General features: G+C 61.8%; 5 protein-coding genes across 5 annotated transcripts; 3 read left to right on the forward strand and 2 right to left on the reverse strand.

Annotated features, from left to right (window-relative positions):
• Positions 1 to 29: 29 nt before the first annotated feature.
• On the forward strand, positions 30 to 1,166 carry COLE_02551 (uncharacterized protein; the record flags this gene model as incomplete). Its single annotated transcript, XM_018421457.2, has 2 exons — positions 30 to 171; positions 208 to 1,166. The coding sequence occupies 2 exons, from the start codon at positions 30 to 32 to the stop codon at positions 1,164 to 1,166; spliced, it is 1,101 nt and encodes a 366-aa protein (XP_018277540.1).
• Positions 1,167 to 1,180: 14 nt separating this feature from the next.
• On the reverse strand, positions 1,181 to 2,160 carry COLE_02552 (uncharacterized protein; the record flags this gene model as incomplete). Its single annotated transcript, XM_018425005.1, has 8 exons — positions 1,181 to 1,306; positions 1,342 to 1,410; positions 1,447 to 1,526; positions 1,559 to 1,619; positions 1,653 to 1,759; positions 1,794 to 1,860; positions 1,893 to 1,997; positions 2,032 to 2,160. The coding sequence occupies 8 exons, from the start codon at positions 2,158 to 2,160 to the stop codon at positions 1,181 to 1,183; spliced, it is 744 nt and encodes a 247-aa protein (XP_018277541.1).
• Positions 2,161 to 2,392: 232 nt separating this feature from the next.
• On the forward strand, positions 2,393 to 10,425 carry COLE_02553 (uncharacterized protein; the record flags this gene model as incomplete). Its single annotated transcript, XM_018426817.2, has 4 exons — positions 2,393 to 2,422; positions 2,462 to 2,545; positions 2,578 to 4,908; positions 4,942 to 10,425. The coding sequence occupies 4 exons, from the start codon at positions 2,393 to 2,395 to the stop codon at positions 10,423 to 10,425; spliced, it is 7,929 nt and encodes a 2,642-aa protein (XP_018277542.1).
• Positions 10,426 to 10,641: 216 nt separating this feature from the next.
• COLE_02554 (uncharacterized protein) lies at positions 10,642 to 11,748 on the reverse strand (the record flags this gene model as incomplete). Its single annotated transcript, XM_018423662.2, has 5 exons — positions 10,642 to 10,760; positions 11,244 to 11,312; positions 11,346 to 11,395; positions 11,520 to 11,542; positions 11,581 to 11,748. 5 exons carry the CDS (start codon positions 11,746 to 11,748, stop codon positions 10,642 to 10,644), a joined length of 429 nt encoding a protein of 142 aa, XP_018277543.1.
• A 364-nt stretch (positions 11,749 to 12,112) lies between these two features.
• COLE_02555 (uncharacterized protein) lies at positions 12,113 to 12,687 on the forward strand (the record flags this gene model as incomplete). The annotated part of the gene is made up of 3 exons (XM_018426818.2): positions 12,113 to 12,216; positions 12,249 to 12,311; positions 12,549 to 12,687. The coding sequence occupies 3 exons, from the start codon at positions 12,113 to 12,115 to the stop codon at positions 12,685 to 12,687; spliced, it is 306 nt and encodes a 101-aa protein (XP_018277544.1).
• Between the last annotated feature and the right edge of the window lie 139 nt (positions 12,688 to 12,826).

A 12,826-nucleotide genomic window follows, 5' to 3' on the forward strand; every position in this document is an offset into this window, starting at 1 on the left:
CCATCGCATCGTCCACCTCCGCCCCCACCATGCTCAACAGGACCCAGTGGATCCTCTTCGTCGCCTGCGCCATCGCCCTCTGGCTCATTCTGGGCTCGATAGTGCGCGAAGAGAAACCGCCAAGGCAGGCGTTCCGACAACGTCTGGTCGCCGTTGGCGACCTGCACGGTGGTGCGTCTCCCTGAAACGCGGCAGCGCTGAGCACAGACATAAGGAACACCAAGGCAGTTCTGCGCATGGCCAAGCTCATCGACGAGCATGACAAGTGGGTCGGCGGCACCGACATTCTTGTGCAGACGGGCGACAACATCGACCGTGGGACGTATGCGCTTGACATCTACCGCCTCATGGCGCAGCTGCGCGACCCTATCCGCGACGCCGGTGGCCAGCTGTACACGATTCTCGGCAACCACGAGTACATGGACGCCATCGGCGACTGGCGCTACGTCTCCAAGGCTGACATCGCGCACTGGGGCGGCCCAAAGCAGCGTCTCCACGACCTCTCGCTCGACGGATGGCTCGGCCAGGAGTGGTTGGCAAACTACACCACCACACAGCGCGTCCATCTTGCGCCATTCAAAGGCGCCCCTTCCCTCTCCTTCACACACGGCTCCCTCCGTCCCTCGTACCCCCACCTCCTTCCCTACCCGGACCGCATCAACGAGCTCGGCGCCTCGCTTCTCAAGCGCGGTCTCACGCCTCCCATGGCCCCGCCTCACCCGCCCAACCCTTACCGAGGGCTGCCGGAGGGCACCACGCCCGCTGAGGCGTCCGTCTACGACGGCGAAGGACCGTTGTGGTGGCGCGGTCTTGCGGACGTGCCCGACGAGAAGACTGTGTGCGCGTGGGCGGCCGAGCTCCAGGAGAAGCTCGGGGTACGCCGTATCATCGGCGGGCACACCCCCGACTTTGAGCGCATCGTGGACCGCTGCGGCGGAGATGTCATCATCATTGACACAGGCATCTCATACGCGTACGGCGGCGTCCTGAGTGCCCTTGAGATCATCTACACCCTCACACCAGTCGACGGGGTAGGGGAGTTGTCGGCAGACGGCGCACACATATTCCGGGAAGGAGATCGCTACGTCGAGCGCGAGGAGGTGTACGCTGTGTACCAGCGTGGAAAGAAGAAGATTGCTGTCGTCGAGCAACAAATCACCATCTAGGGGATACATGCAATCTAGATATCGTTAAATGTTCCCTCCTCATCCAGCCGTGACATCCACTTCCAGAACTGGCTCGACGGGAAGCCCACGCAGTTGTCGTAACTACCGTCTATCCTGTCGATGAGGAGGCCACCGAGTCCCTGGTGTCAGCTGGGCCCCGTATTTGCAAGCTCACCTGGATTGCAAAGCCGCCGGCGCGGTCGTGGCCTTCCCCATGCTCGACGTAAGACTGAATCTCCTCTTTCTGTCCGTCAGCTTGGAAGAGGGCTTTTTGACTCACCGTGTTCTCGAAGAAGTGGACAAGTGTAGAGCATGAGATGGACTTGAGCTTGAACCCCGGGGCCTCGAGGGTAGGGAACACTGGCGTCAGCCAGTCCATACAGATAACGTACCAATGCACACACCTGTGACGACCTCGCAGCTTCGCCCAGACATGAGGTCGAGGATGCGGAACTGGCGTCAGTTCGCGCCATCTTGTATAGCTACCTGCTCGGCTCTGTTCACTGGCTTTTCGAGGATCTCGCTCCTCTCGCCATGAGCGCTGCCGCCCTCGACTGTCTCCTTCTCGGGCGGGAAGATGACTACTGTATCCGCTGCAGTCAGATATACCACTTCCGTATAGCCCACCGCTTATAACGATCTGCGCGGGGTCCTCGTCGTTCTCCCGCATCAAGCGCTCGTACACCTCCATCGCCTGGCGTTAGCTGGTCCTCAGTCAGCTCATACCTTCTCGCCGGCAGTCGCAATGGGGTAATCGGCCAGATGGCCTTCGAAGTCCGCCTTTGACAAGTCCTCCTCAAACGTTGACGGAATGATCTCGGGCTTGAAGCCCTATCGTCAGCAGTGCCGAGCTCGAGGAACCCACGATGTTCTCGAAGATGTCCTTCCGCCGCGGGGAGCCCGAGGCAAGAACGACGCGCATGTTCTTCAACCGCTCAAAAAGTGGCGAGGACATGGCGGAGGGCAGGACGGAAGAGGGGCGCTTGGGTGCCATCTTGCTATGCTGAGAGGAAAGTCAAGCGCACTCATGCATCGCGCCAACATTGCATGCGGGGGCGGAGGTGGAGGTGGTGAGTCGACCGTGGGAGAGCTCTCCACGTGATGATAGATTCCGCGGTGGAGGTTGAAGATTATTTGGGCCAGATGCGATTCATACGGTGCTCGTGCAACACTTCACACAACTAACCATTGCTCGACGCAGGCAGCAGCCTTCGAGATAGAGCATCATGGCTGAACCACCAGCAAAGCGTTTCCGCGTAAGTTTCTGGACGCTTTCGCGACCTCGCTGACACCAGTATGAGACGTATACACAGAAGCTCGGCCACATCTCCGTGGATGTGGGGCGGCGCAAGGGACTCGACTGGGAGAAGGACCCCGAGGTGGGCTCTCCCTCCGGCGCAACTAACCGCAGGAACTTCCCCTCCTCGCTGAGATGGCTCGCCTCGAGCTCCAGGACCTGACAACGGGATACCAGGACCTGGCGCGCGCGCTGCACCCGCTTACGCGGACACTGCCACTCATTCTCCTCAACCTGGAGCCCATCACGGAGCATTTCAGCGCTTTCTTCTCGAAGCTCAAGAACGGCGAGACTCACGAACACTCGGGCCTTGGCTCCGCGCTGCTCCTCGTGCAGGCGCTCTACGCTACGGTGCTCAGCGCCGGGGTGCCGCATTTCGCGACGACAACGAAGGATCTGGTGCGCGTCGGCGCACTACGGGCCCTCGAGCCGAAGCTGGTTGAGGCTACATACTCAACTCTTTCGCGCTCATTGAGCAGCGTCGCGCCGTCACTTACGCGCGCGGAGAACACGGCCCACTTGCGCGCCGCCTGGGCAGCCGTCCGGCCCTACCTCGGCCCCGCGAACAAGGGCTACGTCCGCAAGGCGCTGGCGGAGGCGTGGGCTGCTCTGCTCCGCAAGGCGCGCAATGAAGCCCTTAACCATCTCACTCGTGTGCTCCTTGAGGAGCCAACGCCGGGTATTGAGGCCGTCTGGGCCAATGCCATGAAGGGCACCAAGACTCATCTCCACTCTCCATCTATCACCATTTATACGATCCTTCTTGATGACCTCGCCACCAACACTACCGAGGAGCAGATTGCGACAATGCGGCATGTCACGATCGCCCTCGTGCACCACTGCTCGTCTTCCGAGACGGCACCTCTGATTCAGGCTGTAGTTTCGCGCCTTGACCTGGTCGACCACAATGCTGCAACTAGCTCCAAGGCCAAGTCGACCGCGAACTTCACCACCTCTACTGCTTTCCTCGATGTTCTTGCCACTTTCCTTTTCACTCGCAAGGGCAAGCGCTTCCCTTCGGCCGAGCTCAAGCCCACCATGCTCAAGCTCCAGTCTCTGGTCGCGCACATTAAGGACGTCGCGGCGGACTCTGAGGGTCTCGCGGACGAGGCGCGCGCCGAGCGTAACCGCTGGCGCAAAGCTTTGGTAGCGTGTATCGTCGGGACGCTGAACTCGGGCAAGCTGGCACAGTGGCTTAACCCCGGCGTCGGGCTCATCGACGCTCTGTGGCAGGCGCTGCCGACCGCCGAGTTGTCCGCCTTCGTTAACATGTGCGTTGCCTTCAAGTGGGCTGGTATCGAGCAGTTCCTGCTCGCACACATCGCGCGGACTGCACTCAGCGGGTTGGAGAAGGACCCGCTGTCCACCCTCGTGCTGCTGAACAACATTGCTGGCGCAGGCTTCCTCGCAGGCGGACTCTCCAACGTTCAGGGCGGCAAGTGGCGGCAGGCCCTCGTCAAGGCGCTGGCGAAGACACTCGCGTCGCTTGGCGAGTTCGACACCCAGGAGCGCCGCATCCTCGGTCAGGTCCTCGAGCTTATCCCATACCTCGCCGGCGAGAGCAAGCATTTCTCTGAGCACCTTGTATCAATTCTGGCCGGATTCTTAGAGAATCCCGAGTCGGCGGCGAAGAACTGGCAAGAGGGAGGTGCGTGGAACGACACCCACGTTATCGGACGCCTCCTGTCCTCCATGTTCCAACTTGCGCTCCGCGGCCCTGCCGCCGTACAGGAGCAGTTCAAGGCGTACATCATCGACAACGACATCTTGAACGTACTTGTCCGGCACTGGCACTGGAGCCGCGAGGTGCTGGTTCAGGTCGCAGACTTTGCAGAGCACTGGCCTGAGGCGCCTAAACAGGACGGCATTCACGTTCTTCTCCCCAATCTTATGTCCGCTGACTCTGCCCTCCGTCTCTCTTCTCTGCGTATTCTCGCTGTGGCCAGCGAGGACCCGGCCATCTGGAATCAGTGCAAGGCGATTGAGCAGGCGGAGATATCGCTGAAGAACACACGCGACCGCACAACACAGATCGCGCGTCTTAGCCGCCAGCTCGCCGCGCTTTCTGACTCCGACAAGGCCGCCGCGCCGACTAAGTGGGCGATCAACTACCTTATCGTGCAGCTCAAGGTCAACTTCCGCCCCGTGTGGGCTGAAACTGTGACCGCTCTCACTTCACTGGTCGGCTCTCACGCCGAGTCAATCTGGACGACGGTTTGGGGCGAGCTGCAGAAGACGATCGTCGCCGGGGAGGCCGTTATGCCTGATCTTGAGGTTCTTTACCCCGACTGGACGAGGCAGAAGGCCATCCAGGAGGAGGTTGAGGATGACTCGGAAGAGAGCGCCGAGTTCCGTTGCCACGGTCTGTTGCGTGCGCGCAATAATGTCCTTCGCGCATGGCAGGAGACGAACGATACAGCAAACCTCGACGTGGTGGAAGTTACCGTAAGCTGAGCATTCATACAACGCTTATATCAGTATCAAATCTCCAAGGATCGCCTGGATGTGCTCAACTACGAGGCGCAGCTGCTTGCCGTGCTTATTGCCAACCCTGGTCTCGCTGAAAAACACACTCGAGTGGTCGTCCCCGTCGTGCTTGCCGTCACAGGGGCGTCCGAGGACGAAGTGACCGTTGCCTCCGGGCATCTCTCAACGCGCAAGCGGCAGGAGCGCACCATCAACTTCCTCGAGCTCTGTGCCAAATTCGTCAACCCGAAGGCGGCGTATCGCTCTATTGAGCTGCACACGCTTTACCTTACTCTCCTGTCCAAGGGCGAGTCCAAGGTGCAGAGCGTGGCGCTCAAGTGCCTCATGACATACAAGTCGCCCAACCTTGTGCCATATCGTGAACGCATGTTCAATCTCCTCGAGGACGCCAAGTTCCGCGACGAGCTTGTCCACCTCGACCTCAGCGTTGACTCGGAGGTCATCGAGCCCTCGCACCGTCCCGAGTTCATTGACGCCGCCATCCGCCTGTTGTACGGCATCATGATGTCGCGCAAGGCACGTAGCAGCACTGCGCAAGGCCAGGGCGCGCGCAAGCAGGCTGTTCTCACCGCGCTGAGTGGATGCAGCTCCGACGAGCTGAAGACTCTTGTCGACCTCATGCTCGAGCCGTTCGGCCAGGTCGAAGAAATCTCGCCGATGGCCCTGGAGACCACAACACTTATCGCCCCCGGCCGCCAGCAACTTGGTTACCTCACCTTCCTGTACGACGTCTTGCGGTACCTCGCCCCGCAGACGGCGCCGCATTGGCCGCGCCTCATTAGCACAACGATTGTGCTCGTGCGTCAGGCGCAGGCCGGCATTGATGCCGAGAAGGTTGGAGAAGCGGAGGAAGAGGTCGACGAGGACGAGGAGGAGGTTGAGGCCGAGGACAAGGGTGCCGTGCCCCTCCGCACCGTCCGGTCGACGGGTCTCAAGCGCCTCGTTCAGTTCCTCCGCTCCACCGTGTTGGACTTCGACTTCTCTCCCTACCTCCCCGTGCTGTTCTCAGCTGTCATTTCGCCTCGTCTTGCTCTCCTCGAGGTCGAGAACACTCAGGCGCCCTCTGGCACCCTTGACCTCATCGCGGCGCTGGCGAGCTCACCCGAAACGGCCAAGAGCCTCGTGCAGTACGACGACCGTACGCTGCCCAAGACGTTTGCATGCATGACCGCCGTCAAGGTCAAGCCTGCTGTTGTGGGACGCGTGTTCGACGTTATCGACTCGCTGCTCATCGACGACGAGCCCGAGATCATCACAGACGTGCTTATGCCCCACATCCGCCCGCTTCTCGATAACATCATCGGCCTTGTCGAGACCCTCCGCTCCTCCGCCAACGAGGATATCATGCGCCGCCTGCTGGCCATTCTGACGCGCCTTTCGTCTATCGTGTCCGATGGCAAGCAGGCGCAGCAGCTCGCGGCCCTTCTGGCTCCAATGCTCCGCCAGCCTGGTCGCCAGGTGCCCGAGAAGGCCAAGGTCAACATCCTACTCACATTGCAGAAGCTGTACGCCATATCGCCTGACTTCGCCGACCCGTCGTCGGCCTTCTTCCACCAGAGCTACAACATGATCTCGAACTTGTTCCAGACGCTGCACTTCCCAGCGTCGCGTCGCGCCCTCGTTTCTGCCTTCAATACGTTCGGCGAGGCAGACGCTTCGCTCGCCCGTTCTGTCGCTCTCGTTGCGGACCTGAACGCGTACCGCGCAAAGCGGATGGACGAGCCCGACTTCGACAAGCGCCTCGAGGCGTTTGCGCAGCTCAACGACGCTCCGACAAGCGAGCTGCCTCAGAACGCACGCGAGTGGCTTCCAATCCTCCGCAGCTCGCTCAGCTTCATCCAGGACCCAGAGGAGTTGTCGATTCGCACGAATGCCTCTGGCGTGTTGCAGCGCTTCGCCAAGATCATCGGCGAGGCCAGCGAGGGCCCACTCGTCGACCAGCTCAAGACGGTCGTACTCCCCTCCCTCCGCCGCATCCTGCTTTCCAAGGTGGAGCTTGTGCGCAACGAGGCGCTCCTTGTTTTCGCGGCTGCTGTGAGGGAGTGTCCCGGCGTGCCAGCGCTCGCTGAGATGCGCCCTCTCCTCGGCGACGACGATGAGACCAACATTTTCGTCAACTTGGGTCACATCCAGGTGCATCGTCGCGCGCGTGCGATCCGTCGTCTGCGTGACATCGTGTCGGAGGGTGGCATTCGCGAGGCGTCCATCTCGAGCATTTTCCTTGTCGTGCTGGAGCACATCCTGACCGGCTCAACGGATGTCACCGACCACCACCTCGTCAATGAGGCCATCACCGCCGTCGGCGGTCTTGCCGGACAACTCCGTTGGTCGCGCTACAACGCGCTGATCAACCGCTTCCTCAAGTTGGGCACGCCGCAGACCAACCAGCAGAAGTTCTACATCCGTGCGGTCACCGCGTGCCTGGATAACTTCCACTTTGACCTGAAGGGCGGCGCCAAGGTTGGCGAGACCGAGAAGGAAGAGGAGGACACTGCGGTCGAGGCTATCGAGGTCGAGACCGAGGTTGACGCCAACGGCCAAGCCGGTGAGGCTGAGCTGTCGGAGGAGGCCCAGGCTCAGGCCACGGAGAAGATCACAAACGTCGTCCTCACACGTTTGCTTCCAAACCTGTCCAAGTTTGTCGCGCAGAAGGGCGAGACGGAGGATACCGTGCGCATTCCCGTCGCCCTCGGAATCGTCAAGCTTGCGGCTGCGCTTCCGGACGAGACGTCGTCAAACGAAATCCTGCGCACTGTCACGACGGTCGCCCAAATTCTACGCAGCAAGGACCAGGACACCCGCGACATTGCACGCGACACCGTTGGCAAGATCGCCGTTTTCCTTGGCCCGACGTGGCTGGTCCGTGTCATCAAGGAGCTGCGTACCGCGCTGCAGCGCGGCCCGCAGAAGCACACGCTGGCCATTACAGTGCACTCGATTCTCGTACACGCCACGACTGAGGCGGGCGACCGGTTCGCTAACCTCGATGAGGCGGTCTCGGACGCGGTTGAGGTCGCCGCCGAGGTCATCTGGGGTGAGAGCGGCAAAGATGTTGCCACCGAGGGCTTCAAGACGAAGATGCGTGAAGTGCGCGGCGCGCTGTCTCGTGGTAACGACACATTCCAACTTGTCTCGCGTCTGGTGTCGCCTTCCAAAATTGCGGCTGTGCTCGCGCCCGTGCGTGAGATCATGCACGTCTCTCAGGCGGTCAAGACGATGGCCCAGGTCGACGAGGTGTTGCGCCGTATCGCGCTTGGTCTCAACTCGAACACATTCGTCGGGCCTCAGGACATCCTCAGCTTGTGCTATTCGCTTATCAATGGCAATTCGGCGTACCTTCGCCCGAAGCGTAAGGCGCCCAAGTCTGCCGTCAACGACCGTTTCACAGTGCAGATGAAGCGGGACATGAAGGAGGACGAGGACGTGTACCCACAGAATGCGCACAAATTCGTCACCTTCGGTCTTGACCTGTTTGTCACGGCCTTCCGCCGTGGCAAGTTTGACTTTGACGACATCAATATTCTTTCGCGCCTCGGGCCGCTCGTCAACGCCATTGGAAACACCCTGTACTCGCCGGAGGCGGGTATCCTCACACTGGGCCTGAAGGCCACAGCAGCGGTGGCTAAGTGCCCGGTCCCGCAGGTGGACGAGGCCCTTCCCGCATTTGTGAACAATATCTTCAAGATCATCAAGAACGCTGGCGGCACCGCTGAAAGCGAGGTTGCTCAGACCGCACTCAAGACGCTCGCCGTCCTCATCCGCGACTGCAAGGCGACCAGCATTTCGGATGCTCAGCTCCGCTACCTTATCGAGGTGGCCTCGCCGGATCTGGAGGACCACGAGCGCCAGTCATGCCTATTCACGGTCCTTCGCGCCGTGGTCGCGCGCCGCTTCGTTGTTCCAGAGATCTACGACCTCATGGAGCGCGTCAGCAGCATCATGGTCACGAGCCAGAGCACGCACGTGCAGGAGATGTGCCGCGGCGTGCTCATGCAGTTCCTCCTCGACTACCCGCAGGGCAAGGGCCGTCTCAAGCAGCAGATGACCTTCCTCGCGCGCAACCTGGACTATGTTTTCGAGAGCGGTCGCATCTCCGTCATGGAGGTTCTTTCCGCCATCTTCACCAAGTTCTCGCCCGAGCTGATCGAGGCATACGCAGATATGTTCTTCGTCGCTCTCGTCGGCGTGCTCGCCAACGATGACGCGGAGAAGTGTCGTAACATGGCTGGCGCGCTGCTCCAGCAGCTGTATCGCGCTCTTCACGAGGACAAGCAAGCGCATATGCTGGGCGTGCTCCAGGGTTGGATCGCGGTTAAGGAGGAACAGCCTGCCCTGGCCGCCTCTTCGCTGGCAGTATACGGTCTCCTCTGCGAAGCGGAAGACAGCGAGGGCGAGCTCACACGTGGCCTCCCTGCTCTAATCACGCCCGTCCTCGAGGACGGCGCGGCCAACCTCGCCCGCGCTGAGGCGAGTGACATTGAGCTCGAGCTCGACCACGCCGTCCCGCACCAGGCCCTCGCGCTCGTCGCCAAGGCACTCAAGGCGCGCCCTGCGTCTGCTCGCGAGATGCCGTGGGATGCGATTACCGCCCACCTCCTCTTCCCACACGAATGGGTGCGCTTCGGCTCCGCACGTGCTCTTGCCGTTTTGCTCGCGGCCGACGCGGACGCACTGGACGCCGATGCCGCGCTCGACGTCGCACGCAAGTCCTGCATTCTCCTGGGCGGGAGCAAGAGCGAGACTGGTGCTGATGTCGTCGTGGACGCCAAGCTCGCCGACCAGCTCGTCAAGCTCCTGTGGAACATCAGCAAGCACTGGGCCAAGACGGACAAGGCGAACAAGGGCGAAGCCAACGGCGCGGATGCCGAGATGGACGAGGACGAGGACGACGAAGGCGAGGGAGAGGAGGGCCCGAGCGATGGCGAGCGCCCGCTGCACTGGCTCATGTCGCGCATGTCCTTCCTTGCGCGCCGTCTGATCATCCACCGCCCCGCGACGAACAGCGCGCTCCCCGGCCAGCCCCTCCCGTGGGTCGGGCCGGTGCAGTGCATCCTCCGGTTCTTCGCAGGCACACTCGACGCGCTGAACCGCGCGCAGGCGCGTCAGTTCCTCCCGCACGTCCTGGGTCCCGTGTACCGCATCACAGACGAAGGCGGCGACCTCGTGGGTCTCGTGGGGCCCGAAGGGCCCGGCGGCAACGGCGTGGCCGAGCTGCGCACGCTCGCGACCGAGGTGCGCGACTTCGTCTCGGCCAAGGTCGGGACAACGGCATTCTCCAAGGCGTGGGAGGCGATCCGGCGGCGGACGACCGCCAAACGTGGCGAGCGGCGGGAGAAGCGGCAGCGCATGGCTGTCGCGGACCCGCGCGCGTGGGCGGCCCGGCAGGAGAAGCGTGGCGTCAACAAGAAGGCGAGCAAGAAGCGGAGGGCGGACGCATTTATGGACGTCAAGCGTGCGCGGCGCCGTCAGGATTAGTTAGTAGTGGGCTTAGGATCAGTCCGCCATACCCCGCATGTATACCAGATATAGATCAATGTTACGGATTACCGAGTCGTTCTGGCTGCGTTATCTATTCGTGGCATGGTACGGTACAGTTAGATCTGGAGATCAGACGGGCGCGCGTCGGCGCGCAGGGCTGAGCGGCTCTGCCGGCTCAGCGTGCTCGAGTTCAGAGCGTCTGGTCGCGGGCGATCACGCCCGCTTGTCGTCGGGCAGCGCGAAATCCTCGTGGAACTCGCGCGGCGCCTCGTTCGGGTGGTACGCCCGGCGCAGATGGCGGTACTTGCGGATCGAGTACATTGCGAGAATCTCTGCGGTGTCAGCGAGCACTTGTGGCTGCAGCCGACAACAGTCTGGCGCGTCGACAGTCCAACACCACGTGACATACGCCAAGCCCGGCGTTCTGCGCCGCTGCAACGCATCGCCGAAGAGCGCCGAGATAAGACGACGACGCGTGCAGCGGAATAGCTCGGACGGGCTCGCTTGGGTGCCTGGACATGCGTGGCATCAAGTCGGTTAGATCAACGCGATGACGCGAGGATCCAAACAAGCACTCGCTTTCGGCACTCCGCCCGAGTCAAAATGCCACCACCCCACACGCCACCCCCGCGGACCCCGCAACCACACCCCGTGCGAAAACTTCGCCGCCGCGATCACGGGCGGCGCGGACGCGATAAGGGGTCGCGAAGGTGGAGGTTGCGGAGCACAGCAGAGCAGAGCTACGTCTTCGTCCTCCTCGCCGCGAGGTGTCTTTGCACGCCTCCCCACTGCCCACCCCCCAGCCTCCCACTCACCCTTCTTGATGTGCTCGGCGAGGTCGAGCTGCTGCTTGAGCTTGACGGGGTCGGTAATGTTGGCGTTTTCTGCGGTTAGCTGAGCTCCGCAAGCAGACGTACTCTCGAATGCGCGGCGGAGGCGCATGTTGAAGTTGTACTCGGGGTCGGGGCTGGAGTCAGCGACTGCAGCTGCTGGCGGCGAGGTGACGAGTGGCTGCGATGTCCGAGCGTCGCGACGCGTCCGTATCAGACACGAGGGGCGATAGGATTGCCTGTCGCTCATGTGGAACTTACTAGTCACGGCCGAGACGGTGGAGCTGTTGTCAGCCTCGTTATCAGTGGCAGGGCCACTCACCTCCTTGTATACGCGGCGCGCCTTGGTGCGCATCGACTCCATTGATGGGAGCTCCTCGGCTTCAGTGGGAGGGGTTGGGGCGGCAGCGGCAGCCGTCGATGCAGCGCGGAGGGAGGATGCGCCGGCGTTGCGCGTGGCGAAGTAGCGGAGGGCGGCGCGGAGGGACATGGTAGCGGATTAGGTATGGGGGGTTGGTGGGATGGAAGGAAGAAAAGCACAGGCGTCCCGTGCAGTCACTTGTGAGCGTAGTCAAAGGCAAGGGCGGAGACAAGATGAGGGCGAAGAGAGAAGAGATGGAGGCGAGGAGGAGCTGATGGCGAGGAGGGGGTGGGGGATGATGAGAGTGGCGGAGTGAGGATGGAGGTTCGGAGACGAGACCCGACATGCCGGCCGCCGCTGCGAGAGAAGGTCGGCCCGAGTCATTCGCCTCCCTTCCAGGAACGTCATGACGTGGGAGGCAGAAGAAGACGGAGATCGGTGATCTCCGCCTTTTCCATGCAAGCCAGGGACGCGGACGACCCCGAGCTCCGAGATGATGTCCGAATTCGTGCTTACCAAGTTGTCCTGCTCAAGTATTTTGTTTCTCGCGTCTCATCTCGTTTTGTCTTCGCCCTCATCTTTCACCATGCCTGCACCGTGAGCTAGAACGTTGATTTCGCTGAGACCAGAACCAAGCCCGCGTCCGAGCAGCCCAAGGAGGTCAACCCCCTCAACCCCAAGGGCCTCAAGCCGTGAGTGCTGCAGGTGGAGGTGGAAGCGAGTGTCAAAGACGTGTCGGCGTTGCGGCATAGCGGCTCGGCGGTCACTAGCTCTGACCCTGCCAACACGGTCTTGGAGAGATGTACGCCGAGTGACGCGGCGCTGACTCGGTGCTGACGCGGCGCCAGCGACGCCGGTTGACACCGCTCCGCACTCTTCTTCCCTACCTCCACTGTTGTCGATCTGGGAGGATGCGTTGCTCACGCCAGATGCTGCGCCTGCCCCGTCACCAAGTCGGCGCGTGACGACTGCTTCATCAAGTACAACTCGGACGAGGCGGCCATCAAGTGCGCCGACTTGATAGACCAGCACAAGGCGTGCATGCGCGGCTACGGCTTCAAGGTCTAAGCCCCACACTCCTCATCTATCTAGACAAGCCCGACCCCGTCGGCGACACCGGCTCGGCCGGCTCATTCAGACTTGCATGCACCATTCATCGTGACTGAGAGCGCGCAGAGAAGGGCCACAGTCCCAGTGTCGGTCACAG

The sequence above is a fragment of the Cutaneotrichosporon oleaginosum genome (genome assembly GCF_008065305.1).
Source record: "Cutaneotrichosporon oleaginosum strain ATCC 20508 chromosome Unknown ATCC20508_contig02, whole genome shotgun sequence".
NCBI lineage: Eukaryota > Fungi > Basidiomycota > Tremellomycetes > Trichosporonales > Trichosporonaceae > Cutaneotrichosporon > Cutaneotrichosporon oleaginosum.